At 38.2% G+C, this 13,893-nt stretch overlaps 1 protein-coding gene across 1 annotated transcript in view; it reads left to right on the top strand.

Moving 5' to 3' along the window:
- Nucleotides 1-642: 642 nt before the first annotated feature.
- Nucleotides 643-13,893, top strand: part of LOC118490452 — a 50,783-nt gene continuing 37,532 nt past the window's right edge. Inside the window, exon 1 of the mRNA XM_035988103.1 lies at nt 643-934. Coding sequence (XP_035843996.1) covers nt 643-934 — 292 coding nt within the window. The remainder of the gene's footprint in view (nt 935-13,893) is intronic.

A 13,893-nucleotide genomic window follows, 5' to 3' on the forward strand; every position in this document is an offset into this window, starting at 1 on the left:
ATCGAAAATACTAAAATTGAACTTTGTTAAATTTTGTAGATGGCCGCTAACAATGCAAACCCGATTACCCAAACCGTCCGAAACCTATCACTAAGAACCATCCTTGAAAAGGATCGTCTCAACCATAATAACTTCATGGATTGGTTTCGAAACTTGAGAATCGTTCTCAAGCAGGAGAAGATATCCTATGTGTTGGACGATCCTATTCCCGATGAACCTGACGAGGAAGATGTAGAAGCCTACAATGATTGGGTTAAGTATACCGAGGACTCCATGCAAGCCTCATGCCTCATGTTGGGAACTATGATTCCCGAGATTCAAAAGGATTTTGAACATCATGGGGCATAGAACATGATCACCCAATTGAAGGAAATGTTCCTACAACAAGCAAGGGTAGAACGCTTCAAAACGGTTCGAGCGCTTCATGCATGTCAAATGGAGGAAACCCAATCGGTCTCATCTTACGTTCTTAAGATGAAAAGCCACATTGATCGCCTCGAAAGGCTTAATTGTCCTGTCTCAAAAGAGTTGGCTACGGATTTGATCCCCAACTCTTTAACAAAGAAATTTGAGAGCTTTGTTATGAACTACAACATGAATGGATGGGACAAGAGCATTGGTGAACTTCATGCAATGCTCAAAATGGCCGAAGCGGGAATGGGTAAAAAGGCTTTACCCATTCTAACGATCAATGAGGGAGGCAATAAGGGGCATCACCCTGACTCCAAGACAAATGTTGCCAAGGGAAAGGGACACGTCAAAGGGAAGGGAAAAAGAAAGGCAAAAATAGAACCACCAAAACCAAAAGAGAAGAAGGCAAAGGTTGCCACGAGCGATCCATGCTTTGAGTGTGGAGAGATAGGGCATGGGAAAAGGAATTGTCCAACCTATCTCAAGGAGTTGAAAACCAAGAGGGATGCAGGGCAAACCTCAGGTACAATCTTTATGATACATATTGATCTAAATGTTATTTCTTCTAACACATGGGTATTAGATACCGGATGTGGAACTCATATTTGCAATTCGTTGCAGGGGTTCAAAAGAAATAAGCATTACAAGAAGGGAGACACTAGTCTCTTCATACGCAATGGAGCGAAAGTTCAAGTTGAAGCCCAAGGAGACTATGTTCTAAAACTTCCAAGTGGTTTGGAAATTTGTTTGAAAAATGTTTTGTATGCTCCTAGTTTGACTAGGAACATTATTTCTGTTTCCCTTTTAAGACAATATGGATTTGATTTGAAGTTTTTGAACAATGAAATTTATGCTTTGATGAATGATATGTTCTATTTTAAAGCTATGCCTTAAAATGGTATTTATGAATTGGTTCATGATGACACATGATTTGATAATTCGATGTACCAAGCAAACACCAAGAAACTCAAAATGGATTTGAGTGAGACCTATCTTTGGCATTGTCGCCTTGGTCATATAAATAGAAATCACATGCAAACACTTCAAAAGAATGGTCTTTTGGAAACAAATGAAATTGGTTCATTTGATACATGCGAATCTTGTTTACATGGTAAAATGACTAAGAAACCCTTTAGTGGCACCAACCAAAGGGCAAAAGATTTATTAGGCATCATACATTCGGATGTATGTGGTCCTTTTAAGCCAATGACTAGGAATGGTGAAAGATACTTTGTAACTTTTACCGACGACTATAGTCGTTATGGTTATGTGTACTTGCTAAGACACAAAGATGAAGTTTTTGAAATGTTCAAAATGTTCCAAAGCGAAGTAGAGAATCAACTCACCAAGACAATCAAAGTTCTTCGTTCCGATAGAGGAGGTGAATACCTTAATGATGCTTTTCAATATCATCTTAGGAGTTGTGGGATCATCTCACAACTTACTCCACCTGGAACACCACAACATAATGGTGTATCTGAGAGGAGGAATCAAACTCTATTGGATATGGTTCGATCTATGATGGCTAGAAGCACATTACCTCTATCATTTTGGGGTTACGCTTTGCTCTCCGCGGCTCGTATATTAAATATGGCCCCAACCAAGAAAGTGGATAAGACACCTTTTGAAATATGGCATGGAACGGTTCCATCATTGTCATATTTGAAGGTATGGGGTTGTGATGCCTATGTGAAGCAATACACCCCAAACAAGTTGGAAGTATGATCCACTAAGTGTATCTTCGTTGGATATCCTAAAGATGATATAGGATATTATTTCTACGATCCAACAGAGCAAAAGGTATTTGTTGCTCGAAAGGCTAAGTTCTTGGAAGATAAGTTCCTTATGGAAAGAACTAGTAGAACAGTGGAACTTGATGAGGATCAAGAACCACAAGTCGATACACGTTTGGTTGATACTAGCACTCAACAAGAGGTTGTTGAAGATGATCAAATGGTTGATCAACACACACAAAACGTTTGCAGATCTGGTAGAATTAGTAATCCACCCGAAAGATATGGATTTTCAAGGATGGATGCTACGTGGTAGATTCAGATGAACCAACCACATACCATGATGCAATGTCAAAATCCGATTGCGACAAATGGCTTGAAGCCATGAACGTAGAGATGCAATCCATGTATGACAACCAAGTATGGGAATTGGTTGTGCCACCTCTTAACTCCAAAGTAGTTGGAAGTAAGTGGGTTTTCAAGAAGAAAACGGATATGCATGGTAACTTGGATACTTTTAAAGCGAGACTTGTAGCAAAAGGTTTCACTCAAACTCAAGGGGTTGATTATGATGAGACCTTTTCGCCCGTGGTGATGCTAAAGTCAATTAGGATATTATTTGCCATAGCTGCATATTATGACTATGAGATCTGGCAAATGGATGTCAAAACGGCTTTCCTCAATGGATATCTTGATGAAGATGTCTATATGGTTCATCCTGAAGGTTGTGTGTATAAGAAAGCTAGTGGGAGCACCGTCACTTTCTTATAAATCTGCAAGAAAGCTAGTTGGAATCACCGTTTTGATGAAGAAATTAGGAATTTTGGGTTCATCAAGAACGGCGATGAAGCTTGTGTGTATAAGAAAGCTAGTGGGAGCACCGTCACTTTCTTAGTATTGTATGTCGATGACATTCTACTATTTGGAAATGACATTCCAACCATGGAAAGTGTAAAAACCTGGCTTGGAAGATGTTTTTCCATTAAAGATCTTGGAGAAGCCGCCTATATTTTGGGAATAAAGATCTATAGGGATAGATCAAGGCGCTTGATAGGTTTAAACCAAAGTGCATACATTGACAAAGTCTTGAAGAGGTTCAAGATGGAGAACTCAAAGAAAGGTTTGGTACCTATTCAAAAGGGGACAATATTGAATGTGACCCAATGTCCAAGCTCAAAGGATGAGCAAGAAAGAATGAAAGGAATCCCATATGCATCTGCTATAGAATCCATAATGTATGCAATGATATGCACTAGACCAGACATGTCATGCGCTTTAAGCATGACAAGTAGATACCAGCAAAATCTAGGTAACAGTCATTGGATGGCTGTTAAGAGCATATTGAATTACCTTAGGAGGACTAAGGATATGTTTCTAATATATGGATCTGGTGAAGAGGAACTCGTTGTAAAGGGTTACACGGATGCGAGTTTCCAAACTGATCGAGATGGTTCCCGATCACAATCTGGGTATGTCTTCATTTTGAATGGAGATGCAGTCTCTTGGAAGAGCTCGAAGCAGGATGTTGTAGCATTGTCCACTACAAAATCAGAATACATCGCCGCTTCATTGGCAGCGCAAGAAGCTGCGTGGTTAAAGAAGTTCATTGCCGACCTAGGGGTAGTCCCTACCATTCAAGACCCCCTAGAGATCTTTTGTGATAACGAGGGTGCGATTTCTCAAATCAAGGAACCTCGTGCACACCAAAAGACTAGGCACATTGAGTGGAGATTCAACTACATAAGGGATGAAGTTGAAAAGGGAAAGATATGTATTCACAAAGTTCACATCGATCAAAACATTATGGATCCACTCACGAAGCTCCTTGAACGGCCAAAACATGAGGGTCATACTTGTGCCTTAGGACTTCGATATTCTAGTGATTGGATTTGATCTATTTTGTATTTGGATATTGGAACAATTGTTATTTCAACTCTTTTATGGTATTTTGAGTTATGTTCCATTTTAGCATGTTTAAATCCGTGAATAATTTAATTATTCTAAATGTCCGTGGTCGATCATACTTGTGGGAACAAATATGAATGTAAGACTATTATGAACTTGGATTGGTGGATATTCATTAGGTATGAATATAGAGCAAAGTGTTGCTGCCAAAGTTCATAGATATTTGTGAGATGCAAATATTGGACTGACCCGCTCTCAAATGTTACTGCATGGAATCATTTGTGATTGATCATAAGTAAATTTGAGCAAAGGCGAATATCAAAGTATCCTCTGACCTGAGATACATATTGGGTCTTGATATTCTCCAAATATTATACCTTGACTTAGTTCTTCACTGTCTGTAATAAGACAGTACATAAGGCTAAGCTCAGGGGTGGTACGAGGTGATTGTGAGAGACGTATGTAGTCAAGAAGGGATTTGTTCCTCTTATTCGTTGAGAGTAAGATGTCTAAGGCCTGCTAAAGTTAAATCAATAGAGAATGATCACACTGTGTCTCTGGATTTGACATGACGTCTGTAACGAAAGGATAAATGATAGATTCACCTAAATCATTTTCAAGTAAGGGACTTGAAGGGGATGATGTTATTGAATGGCACTTCGTCATACGTATTAGGGTTAGTAAACCGCTGTTAGGCGTTATTTACTACTTGCATCAATCTTCTATGTATCTTGTGCAAGTGGGAGATTGTTGGACTCTGTATGCCCAAGACACATATTAAATTGATGTGGCTAGTACGTTATGATCCAAGTCGGGTCATACCCAATAACAAGCTAGACAAACACCTATAATATTTATTTATCATATAATCAAACAAATAAATATTAACACTTAGAATATTTAGAAATTAATTTTCTAAATAATATTGCACTTGAGAAACTAATAAATTATATGGATAATTTATTTTGAGAGAATATTTTATCATGTTATTTAATGGGTTAAATAACATTATAAAAGGTTATGATTTGTTAAATAAAGTCTTGTAAAAATATGATGTTATGTTTATAAAATCTATAAATATAATACATGACTTAATATATGAAAAGGAAGAAAATTTTGATTGGTCAAAATGGGAGGCCTTATGGCCGTCCACCTTGTCTTCCCAAGGTGGGTTTTCCCCACTAATTTTTCATGCAAAAGTTATCTCATATCAAGTAACTTGATTTTAAAAATTAGACATAACTTCTCTCATAACACTTACTAGATATTAAAGTTGCAAGAACTCTCTCATTTTTCCTCTCAAATGTTTCGGCCAACATATGGTTGTTTAGAGGATTTTTAAGTGAGTTTTCAAGTATACAAATTGTCACGGCCCTAGCCCCGGTTTGACCCGGTCCAGAGCCGCGGGACAGGAACCCCGTGGTATTTAATTTAGGCGACAACGGAAGTCTTTAATACATGATCTTTTAATACTAAAATGCCTGTTTACTTTATTACATAATTTAGGGATAAAACCCCGTAATTTACAATAAAGTGATTTCACTGGGAAATCCTTATTTCACAAAACATGTTTCTTTATTTATTTATATTGAGCCACTTCCTTAAGCTTGTAGTGCTTCACGGCACTTTTCTTGGATCACAATAGATCACCTGAAACATGTTTGAAAAAGGTTTTGTCAGCGGGAAATACTGAGTGAATCATTCTTTTAGTTAAAACGGCATTTTGTTATAATTTACAGTATTAAGAGCGATTACAATGTTTCTGTTTATCAACCAACTACCCACAGTATTTGTCACTCGACAATCCATCGGTAACCTCTGATTCCAATGGTGTCTGTGACCATGGTCATATCACCCCTTGGCTAACCCGTTGTCCAATGGTGACGGTTATCAAGTAATGTATACAAAACCCCACATACCGGCTGTAACTTGGTGATTACAAAGACTTAATCCCCGTAATTATAACTTTGAAATAAATAAGGTTTTGGAAATAATTTGATAAAAGGAGAATGACTCACCTTGCAGATTTATACGGGTGGAGTTTAATCTACTGATTAGCCTGTTTAACCTAATTTAAATAACAATGCACATGAACTGGGTTAGTAACTAATACAGTATTTACGACAATTCACGAGATTAAACTCTCACAACAAATGACAAAGTGCGATACTTAAACATCCATCGAATTAACGACGAATGACAAAGTATAAACCCAATTTGAGCAGCACTTAAACATTCGTTGGATAGCTTCAATCGATCAGACGTTGAATCGTAATAGCGATCGAGTTAATACCCGGTATCGTAGCAGCACCTCACTATATGAAATTATAATTTTGGACACTATATCTTCGTTTTTGGAAAGTTTCGTCGACACAGAATGAAAGCCCCTGAGCTAGGCTATTTATAGCCTGAATTTAGGTTTTACGCGGTGTTGGTGCACTACATCTGTCGACTTCGTCTTGGATCGAGTCTTAGCCTTAGAGTGTTAGATCAGGGCACATTTTACGAGAAAACAGGATATTTTATAAGTGTTAGAAGTAGGTTTCGCTCATAGGGTCTTAACCAGATAGTTTCGCTTATATGGTCATAGGAGGTTTCGCTTATTCAGTCCATGTAGTTCCGCTCATGTGTCAACATGAGGTTTTGCTCATGTGTCAGTGTATATTGGAGCGAAACCTTGAGTATGTTGGGATTGAACCCTAACAGAGGAACAGATAATGTAAAGCCAAAACCGGATCCCATCAGTGGACACTTAATAAGCAGCAGTGTGCTCTAATCTCTCCCCTTGACAGTGGTTATCTAACAACTGATGGATCTTAAGTGCTGCTCAACTACAACAACTGATAAACCAAACTCTGATGATTATCTAACAACTGCTGAAGACAAACTCTGTTGCTCTATCTACTGCTGTATCCTAAGTACTGCTGAAGACTCAAGCACTGCCCTCTCAAAGACTGATTACCTTTGAAGAAAGCACTGAAGACTCAACATCTGTGCTAAGGCTACAATAGTGGAACGTGAATCAGTAGTTTCCTTATGTTTTGTACTTTAGTGATTATCAGATGTTACATAACAGTAGTTTGTATAGAACAGTATTTATAGTTTGTTAGGTCGTTAGATGTCACTATCATGGTGACGTCAGCTGAAGCATATCAGTAGTTTGGTTTGCCTATAAGTATGACAGTACTCTGTACTGTTACACTTGATCGTTTTGAGTGAGTTTTTTTTCTCCTCAATTCATCCTTTCATCTTGTGCAACCAACTCTGGTGTATCAGGCTAAGGGGGATTTTAGATAGTAAGCCTGCACTGTAATCTTTTGCTTTTATGTAAATCTTTTGACTCAATGAAAAGCAATTGTTTATCAATCTACACTTTCCTTTGTTTGTATTTACAAAGTTTGCTACTCATTTCCGCTGCACTTATTTGTTTTATGCAAACAAACACAATCACAGACAGCCTTAGATCCTAACAATTGGTATCAGAGCCTGGACAGTCAAATTCGATCTAACAATCAATTTGACATAACAGTTCAGCTCAAAATTCATTGATACTAAGGTTGGCTGTATTCAGTTGAAAAACAGAGTAACGAGTGAATCATGGATAAAATGAACATTCAAATACTCTGAAAATCAACCAAGATGTCATATGACACACAAATCTCACACAACAAGTGTTTTCATGCATATGTCACTCATAGTTTTTAGATCTGTAAAATATCTGATAAATTATGGGATCGTTCGATGCTTTCAAAATTGATTTCAATTGTTGTTTTGATATTTGTGATGTTTTCAATAAACAACTAAAGTATGTACCTCAGTTCAGCAAAACTTGTGTTCATCTAAAACACTAGAATACTGCTGACAAAGAAAAGAGGGAATAAAACTTTGGTCAAAATTTCTCATGTGCTCAAAGGCAGGTTGAGTACCTTCAAAAGGATCAAATCAACTTTGTCAAAAACACATTGAGAAAATAAGATGTAAAAACAGTCCTAATCATAAGTAATGTGAGATCTGTAATAAAACATGCTCAGACATGGTTAGATCTCTCAAAACATTGCTTCAAAACGATTATGGACAAAGTATGTTCAAAATATAATCTCCTAGTGAGTATTTCTGAACATATGAATAAACAGGGTAAAAAGGGAAATGGAAAGTGAACAAATCTTAAAGTGTAGCTATCTCAAAACTTTTGAAATCAAAAGAAAAGAGTATAAGCATAGAACACTCTTGATATTAAAATCAGGTCATCAGTGGTCATTATACAACTATGTGCATTCATCAATACAGGAATTGTTCTGGTAACAATAGCATCTTCAGTGATGGTGCTTAAAAGGAATTTTCAATCAATTGTCAAGAAAATGACCTCAAACAATGGTCATTAGTACTTGAGAATGATATGATCATTAAACTTATTTAAAACTGTCAGATCCTTTTGATTATCTTCAAAACATTCTTTATTTTTTAAGGTGTTTTTCTCTTTAATAAAAACCAGATATAATTCATTCCTTTATGAAATATATTTTGTTCTTTTACTCATTTTTAATAGTAAAAGTTCATCTCTGGTCAGGATGTAATTTCCTTATTTTTGTGTGAAATTACTATCCTTAAATCTGGTCAAAAGGAAATGACACACATATCAAGGTCATGTTAAGCTCAAGTTTGGTTTTCACAGATCATAAATTGATTGCAAAGTGATTTAGACTACTGAGATACTCATGCTCTAGTTCAGGTAATTAGACACAAAATGAGCAGCTCATGTAGAAGTGTCTTCATCATCTAGGATGCTAAACCATTGTCTAAATAATAGACACTTGGCAAAACCTAGAACAAAAATTCCTGTAAACAACTGCTGGCAATTTAATCTTGATAATTTACATCTAAAATGTATTTTGTTAAGAATAGCATTTCAAATGCTCAAACAGATGTTAGATAAGATACTGTGCCTTCACAAAGCAAAATCAAGTTCTACATCTGAACAAGCAGATGCTAACATTTTTGTCAAGAGTTGAAACACTGTTGCACTATCAGTTGTTGAGACAAAAATCTTCATTGTTCTACCACTGTTGTATCTAAAATGCTGTTGTGCTTTAACATCTGCTCTCTAAAGTCTGTCCACTGCTAAAGTGTCAACCTCTGCTCTTCAAAAACACTGATGTTTAAAATCATTGTTCCATCCACTGACACATCCACTGTTTCATTTTATTACCGTTGTAACTACTGATACTTGATCCATCAGTAGTTGTTAAAACAACTGTCTTCTATCTTTTACCATATTATCAGATGTTTGACACGTGGTCAGTTTTTAGCCGTCAGATCATTATAACCGCTCACACACATCAGCATTCACCTTTTTTCCTAAATAAAACTCTGCCCTAACACCAAAACAGGGTTTTACTGTCGAATTGAATTCCAAAAGTTCTTTTCTCATAACAGTTTCCCTCTCATAACTCCAAAAATCTTTTTCGATCTTCTTCATCAAAAATGACGAAACCAAAATCGAAAACAAAATCAAAACCATCATCTTCCTCCAAAACAGCAGAAGCCACTCAACTGGCCGCTGAAACACCGGAGATCCGCTACAAAGCTACTCACAACTATGTAGGTATACTCACAAAACCTACCGATAACCACACCTTCGACTCCATCCTTGACATCCTTTCTGCATCAAAGTACAAAACTTTGATAACAGCAGACGCTCCTATTTACCTTGACACCCAGAGAGAGTTCTGGAAAAATGCCACCCTTGAAAAACAAGGAGATATCATCGCCGCAATCAACTCCTCGATACAGGGTAAGAAGGTAAAAATCTCACCAAAATCCATCTCTGAAACCTTTAAACTCGATGATTTAAATGGAAAAACCTCTTTTACAAAAGACGAGTTGGTAAAGGATTTCATGAAAAGGGGCTATGCAGAACAACCAAACAGGGACACCCTACAAAAGGGTTACTTCCCTTCTGCACCCAGATTCTTATTCCACACACTGCTCATGTGTGTTTCAAATAAAACAACGTCGTTCAATGAGATACCAACAAAAATCCAATGCCTGGGTATGCAATTTTGAACAATGAAAACTATAACTACTCCCAGGAAATATTTGATGATTTGGTAAAGAACGTTGATAATAAGGCATTTCTGCTCTTTCCGAGGTTTCTAAGTTACTATTTTGAACAAAAATTTGTCGAGAAAGAGGCAGAAGTGCCCAAACAAGGTGTCTCATTCAAAATAAACAGTTTAACAATAGAAACTTTTTCAAGAATGATGGCACCAATAAAATTAAAAACAAAAGAGGCTGAGCAGGTTTTAGAAACTGCCACTGACCCTCAAGAAACCACTGTTGAGCCCACTGCTCCAGGTGATCAGAGTAGCACACCCACTGCTCTGAAACCCACACCTGCCACCACCAAAAAGACCAAAAGAAAACCATCCAGAAAACCCACCAAACCCAAAACAAAGGCAACTCTGGAAGATGAGATCCCAGAGCAACTGCCAGTGACAACACAAAAGTCACCAGAAACCACTGCTGCTACTTCCTCACAGCAGTTGGTAGAAAGATCTCAACCCCAGCCTCAAACTCCTCTTGCATCCTCACAAAAGGATCAAGTTGTAAGCACAGGGACACCACAATATGAAGCTCTAGGTCCACTCGGATCTATCTTCCACAGTCCTGATCCCAAGGACATGTCTCTTTCTACACCCATACCCTCACCAATCATATTGCCGCAATCAATAATACCCCTGTTGCATGCAGTTGATATTGCACAGACACAAACCAGTTCCTCTCAATCACCTATTACTGAGAGCATACCTCCACAAGTGACTGGGTCTGATGTTAATACCTCTGTTATCCAAGCAACAGTTGAGGAGGTTACACCCCCTGAGTTACAAGTAACTCTCGGTGGTAGTTCAAGTGGAGCAGCAACTACAACTGATGGATCAACAGATCTTCAGTTGGACAGTTGTTACATTATTGAGACTCCCTTGAAGGCAATTTCTTCCATGGCAACATCGGTAACCACCAGTAAGTTATCTTTAGCTGCTGGTAACATCAAAGGTTTATCGGTTGCTGAAGAAAGAAGTCCCCAGTACCAAGAAAAAGGGGCATCAATGGATGACTTCTGGGCAACAGCTCCTAAGTCACACATTGATACAACCACCACTGGTGGGGATTCAGATAATCCTGTTAAATCAGGTGATGATTCAAGATACAACGAATTGACGGCCAGAGTTGAAAATCTAGAATCTTTTGTTGCTGAAATAAAAGATATGATGCAGCAGCTGTTAGAAGCTCAAATAGCCCAATCTTCTGCTCCTCCTGCTCAAGCACCTGCTCCACAAGCATTTGCTGCAAATGAGCTATGGAATATTCTCCAACAATTTCTTGAACATCAGCAACAAATGGCTGCTAAACAGCACGCAAATCAAGTACAAATGCTGACCAACATGGTGGAGTCTCGGTTCAAAGACACTCAAACAGACATCAAGGCTATAAAGGCCAGCATACAACAGAATGCTCAAAGTGAGAAAGGTTCATCTACCATTTTCTTCATGGATACACCCCTGGCAGATAATGCCAAAAAGGGGGAGAAAATCAGGTTGAAAAAGAAAGGTATAGTAGATGGGATGCACATTGAACCTGAGAAACCCAAATCCTCAAAAACTTCAACAGCTGATACAACAGTAGTTACAAAAACTACTGTCAGTAGCCAAACAGCTGCCATTACATCAACACACACCACTTCATTACACACCACCACAACTACTGCTCCACCACCACCACCTGTGTCTACAACACAAAAACCATCACTACCATCACAAACAGCCGAACCATCATCACCCCCTGCTAAAAGGCAGAAGACAACAGATGTCACAACATCTGTTGTAATGACAACAGTGGTTGAAACACAAGTTGTTTCAACTACTGCTAGTCAACCACTGATCACCTCCCAAACAACTGCCATAATAACCCCTGCTCAAAAGCAGTAGACATCTGCTGACACATTAGCAGTTGTAATGACAGCAGCAGTTGAGACACCAGTTGTTTCAACAGTTGTATGTCAACCATCCACCACTGCTCTATCCTTTCCTATATCTCAACCTAGGCTCTTTAGCAGAAAAAGGAAGCCTATTACTGCTGATGAAGGGATATATGACCCAAATGCTGAAAAGTATCCACTAGAGATTGATGCCATCAAAAATGAGATGAGGCAGTTTTATACAGAAACAGATCCTTCAAAAAGAAAATTCTCCTCACTCATTGGCTACATAGCTCCAGAAGATATAAATGATTATCTCAGGATAAAAGCAAGGCAAGCTAAAGTTAAAGCTAAGGTTGACAGTGAGAATGAAAGGCTAAGCGAAGAAGGCATTGCTAATAGACTGAAGTTCTACCTTGCAAAGGTTAAGCAGATGGAAGAATATGCACAAGAGCTAGACACAGAAAAGGCCGATCAAAAGAAGAGATTGAGAGAACAACTTCTAGCCTTCATCATGAAAGACAAGTTCTACCCTGCTAAAGAATCTCAGTTTAAAGAATGGCCTTTAGTAGCTTTGAAGCATGAGGCTGAAAGGATCCAAAGAATCAAAAATGATCCTTCAAAGAAGAAAACTGCTCCAAACTGGAGTAAGTACAAAAGACTCATTGCTGATCTCACTGCTTAATATAAAGGAAAGAAGAAGGAGTTAGTGGATGCTAAAGTAGACATTGCTGAAGCCATATCAAAATGGTCTAGGCAGCAAACTGATGAAGCCTATGAGAGGCTGAAGAAAAGGAAGAAGAGAGAACAAATGATGAAGATGGAACAACAAATTGAAAACCTCAGAACAATGCTAAAATCAGCATACAAACCTATTCTTGTCTCAAATCAAGAAGAAGATACACAGATGTCTGAAGAAGAGGTCAAGGAAAAAGAAGCAGAGTTCTTCAAAGACACCATCATGAAAATGGGTCTGAAAGAAGATAGCTCATCAAAGCTTCAAAGCCTTTTTGTGAAGGTATTAAACAGCCCTGCATCCCCAAACACTGCAACAGGCATGATAGACAATGAAAAACAAGAGCTTACTGGACAAGAAACTGCAGAAGACATAGCTGCAGCAAACAAAGTCATAGAAGAAGCTTTCAAAAGAATGTCTGAGAGTTTGCATGTGTTTTCAAGGCCATCATCCCTCAACTCACCTGATAATAAATCTCTCCCAAGAAACCCATTGGATTCAAAAATACTAAAGTGGAAGTCTGATCAAAAGACCCACGTATTGACTTTGCTCAGATCCAATGGTGAGGTGAAGCATATATCAAGGAAAGAAGCACTAGGCCTTAGTGTTAAAGATTTGCAGGATCTCCTTGAGCTCTCACTGTGCAGGGATGTAGATGATTAGAGTGCCAAAGAATTTGAAGCTGAATTTAAGGAACAAGCTAGGGCACTCTTGGTGAGTAATAAAGGTCCTGAATAAGGAATGGTTTTGGCATTATCTGTTCCAGGGGGAGATTGTTGGGATTGAACCCTAACAGAGGAACAGATAATGTAAAGCCAAAACCGGATCCCATCAGTGGACACTTAATAAGCAGCAGTTTGCTCTAATCTCTCCCCTTGACAGTGGTTATCTAACAGCTGATGGATCTTAAGTGCTGCTCAACTACAACAACTGATAAACCAAACTCTGATGATTATCTAACAACTGCTGAAGACAAACTCTGTTGCTCTATCTACTGCTGTATCCTAAGTACTGCTGAAGACTCAAGCACTGCCCTCTCAAAGGCTGATCACCTTTGAAGAAAGCACTGAAGACTCAACATCTGTGCTAAGGCTACAACAGTGGAACGTGAATCAGTAGTTTCCTTATGTTTT

Source organism: Helianthus annuus, chromosome 3 (assembly GCF_002127325.2).
Source record: "Helianthus annuus cultivar XRQ/B chromosome 3, HanXRQr2.0-SUNRISE, whole genome shotgun sequence".
NCBI classification, from domain to species: Eukaryota; Viridiplantae; Streptophyta; class Magnoliopsida; order Asterales; family Asteraceae; genus Helianthus; species Helianthus annuus.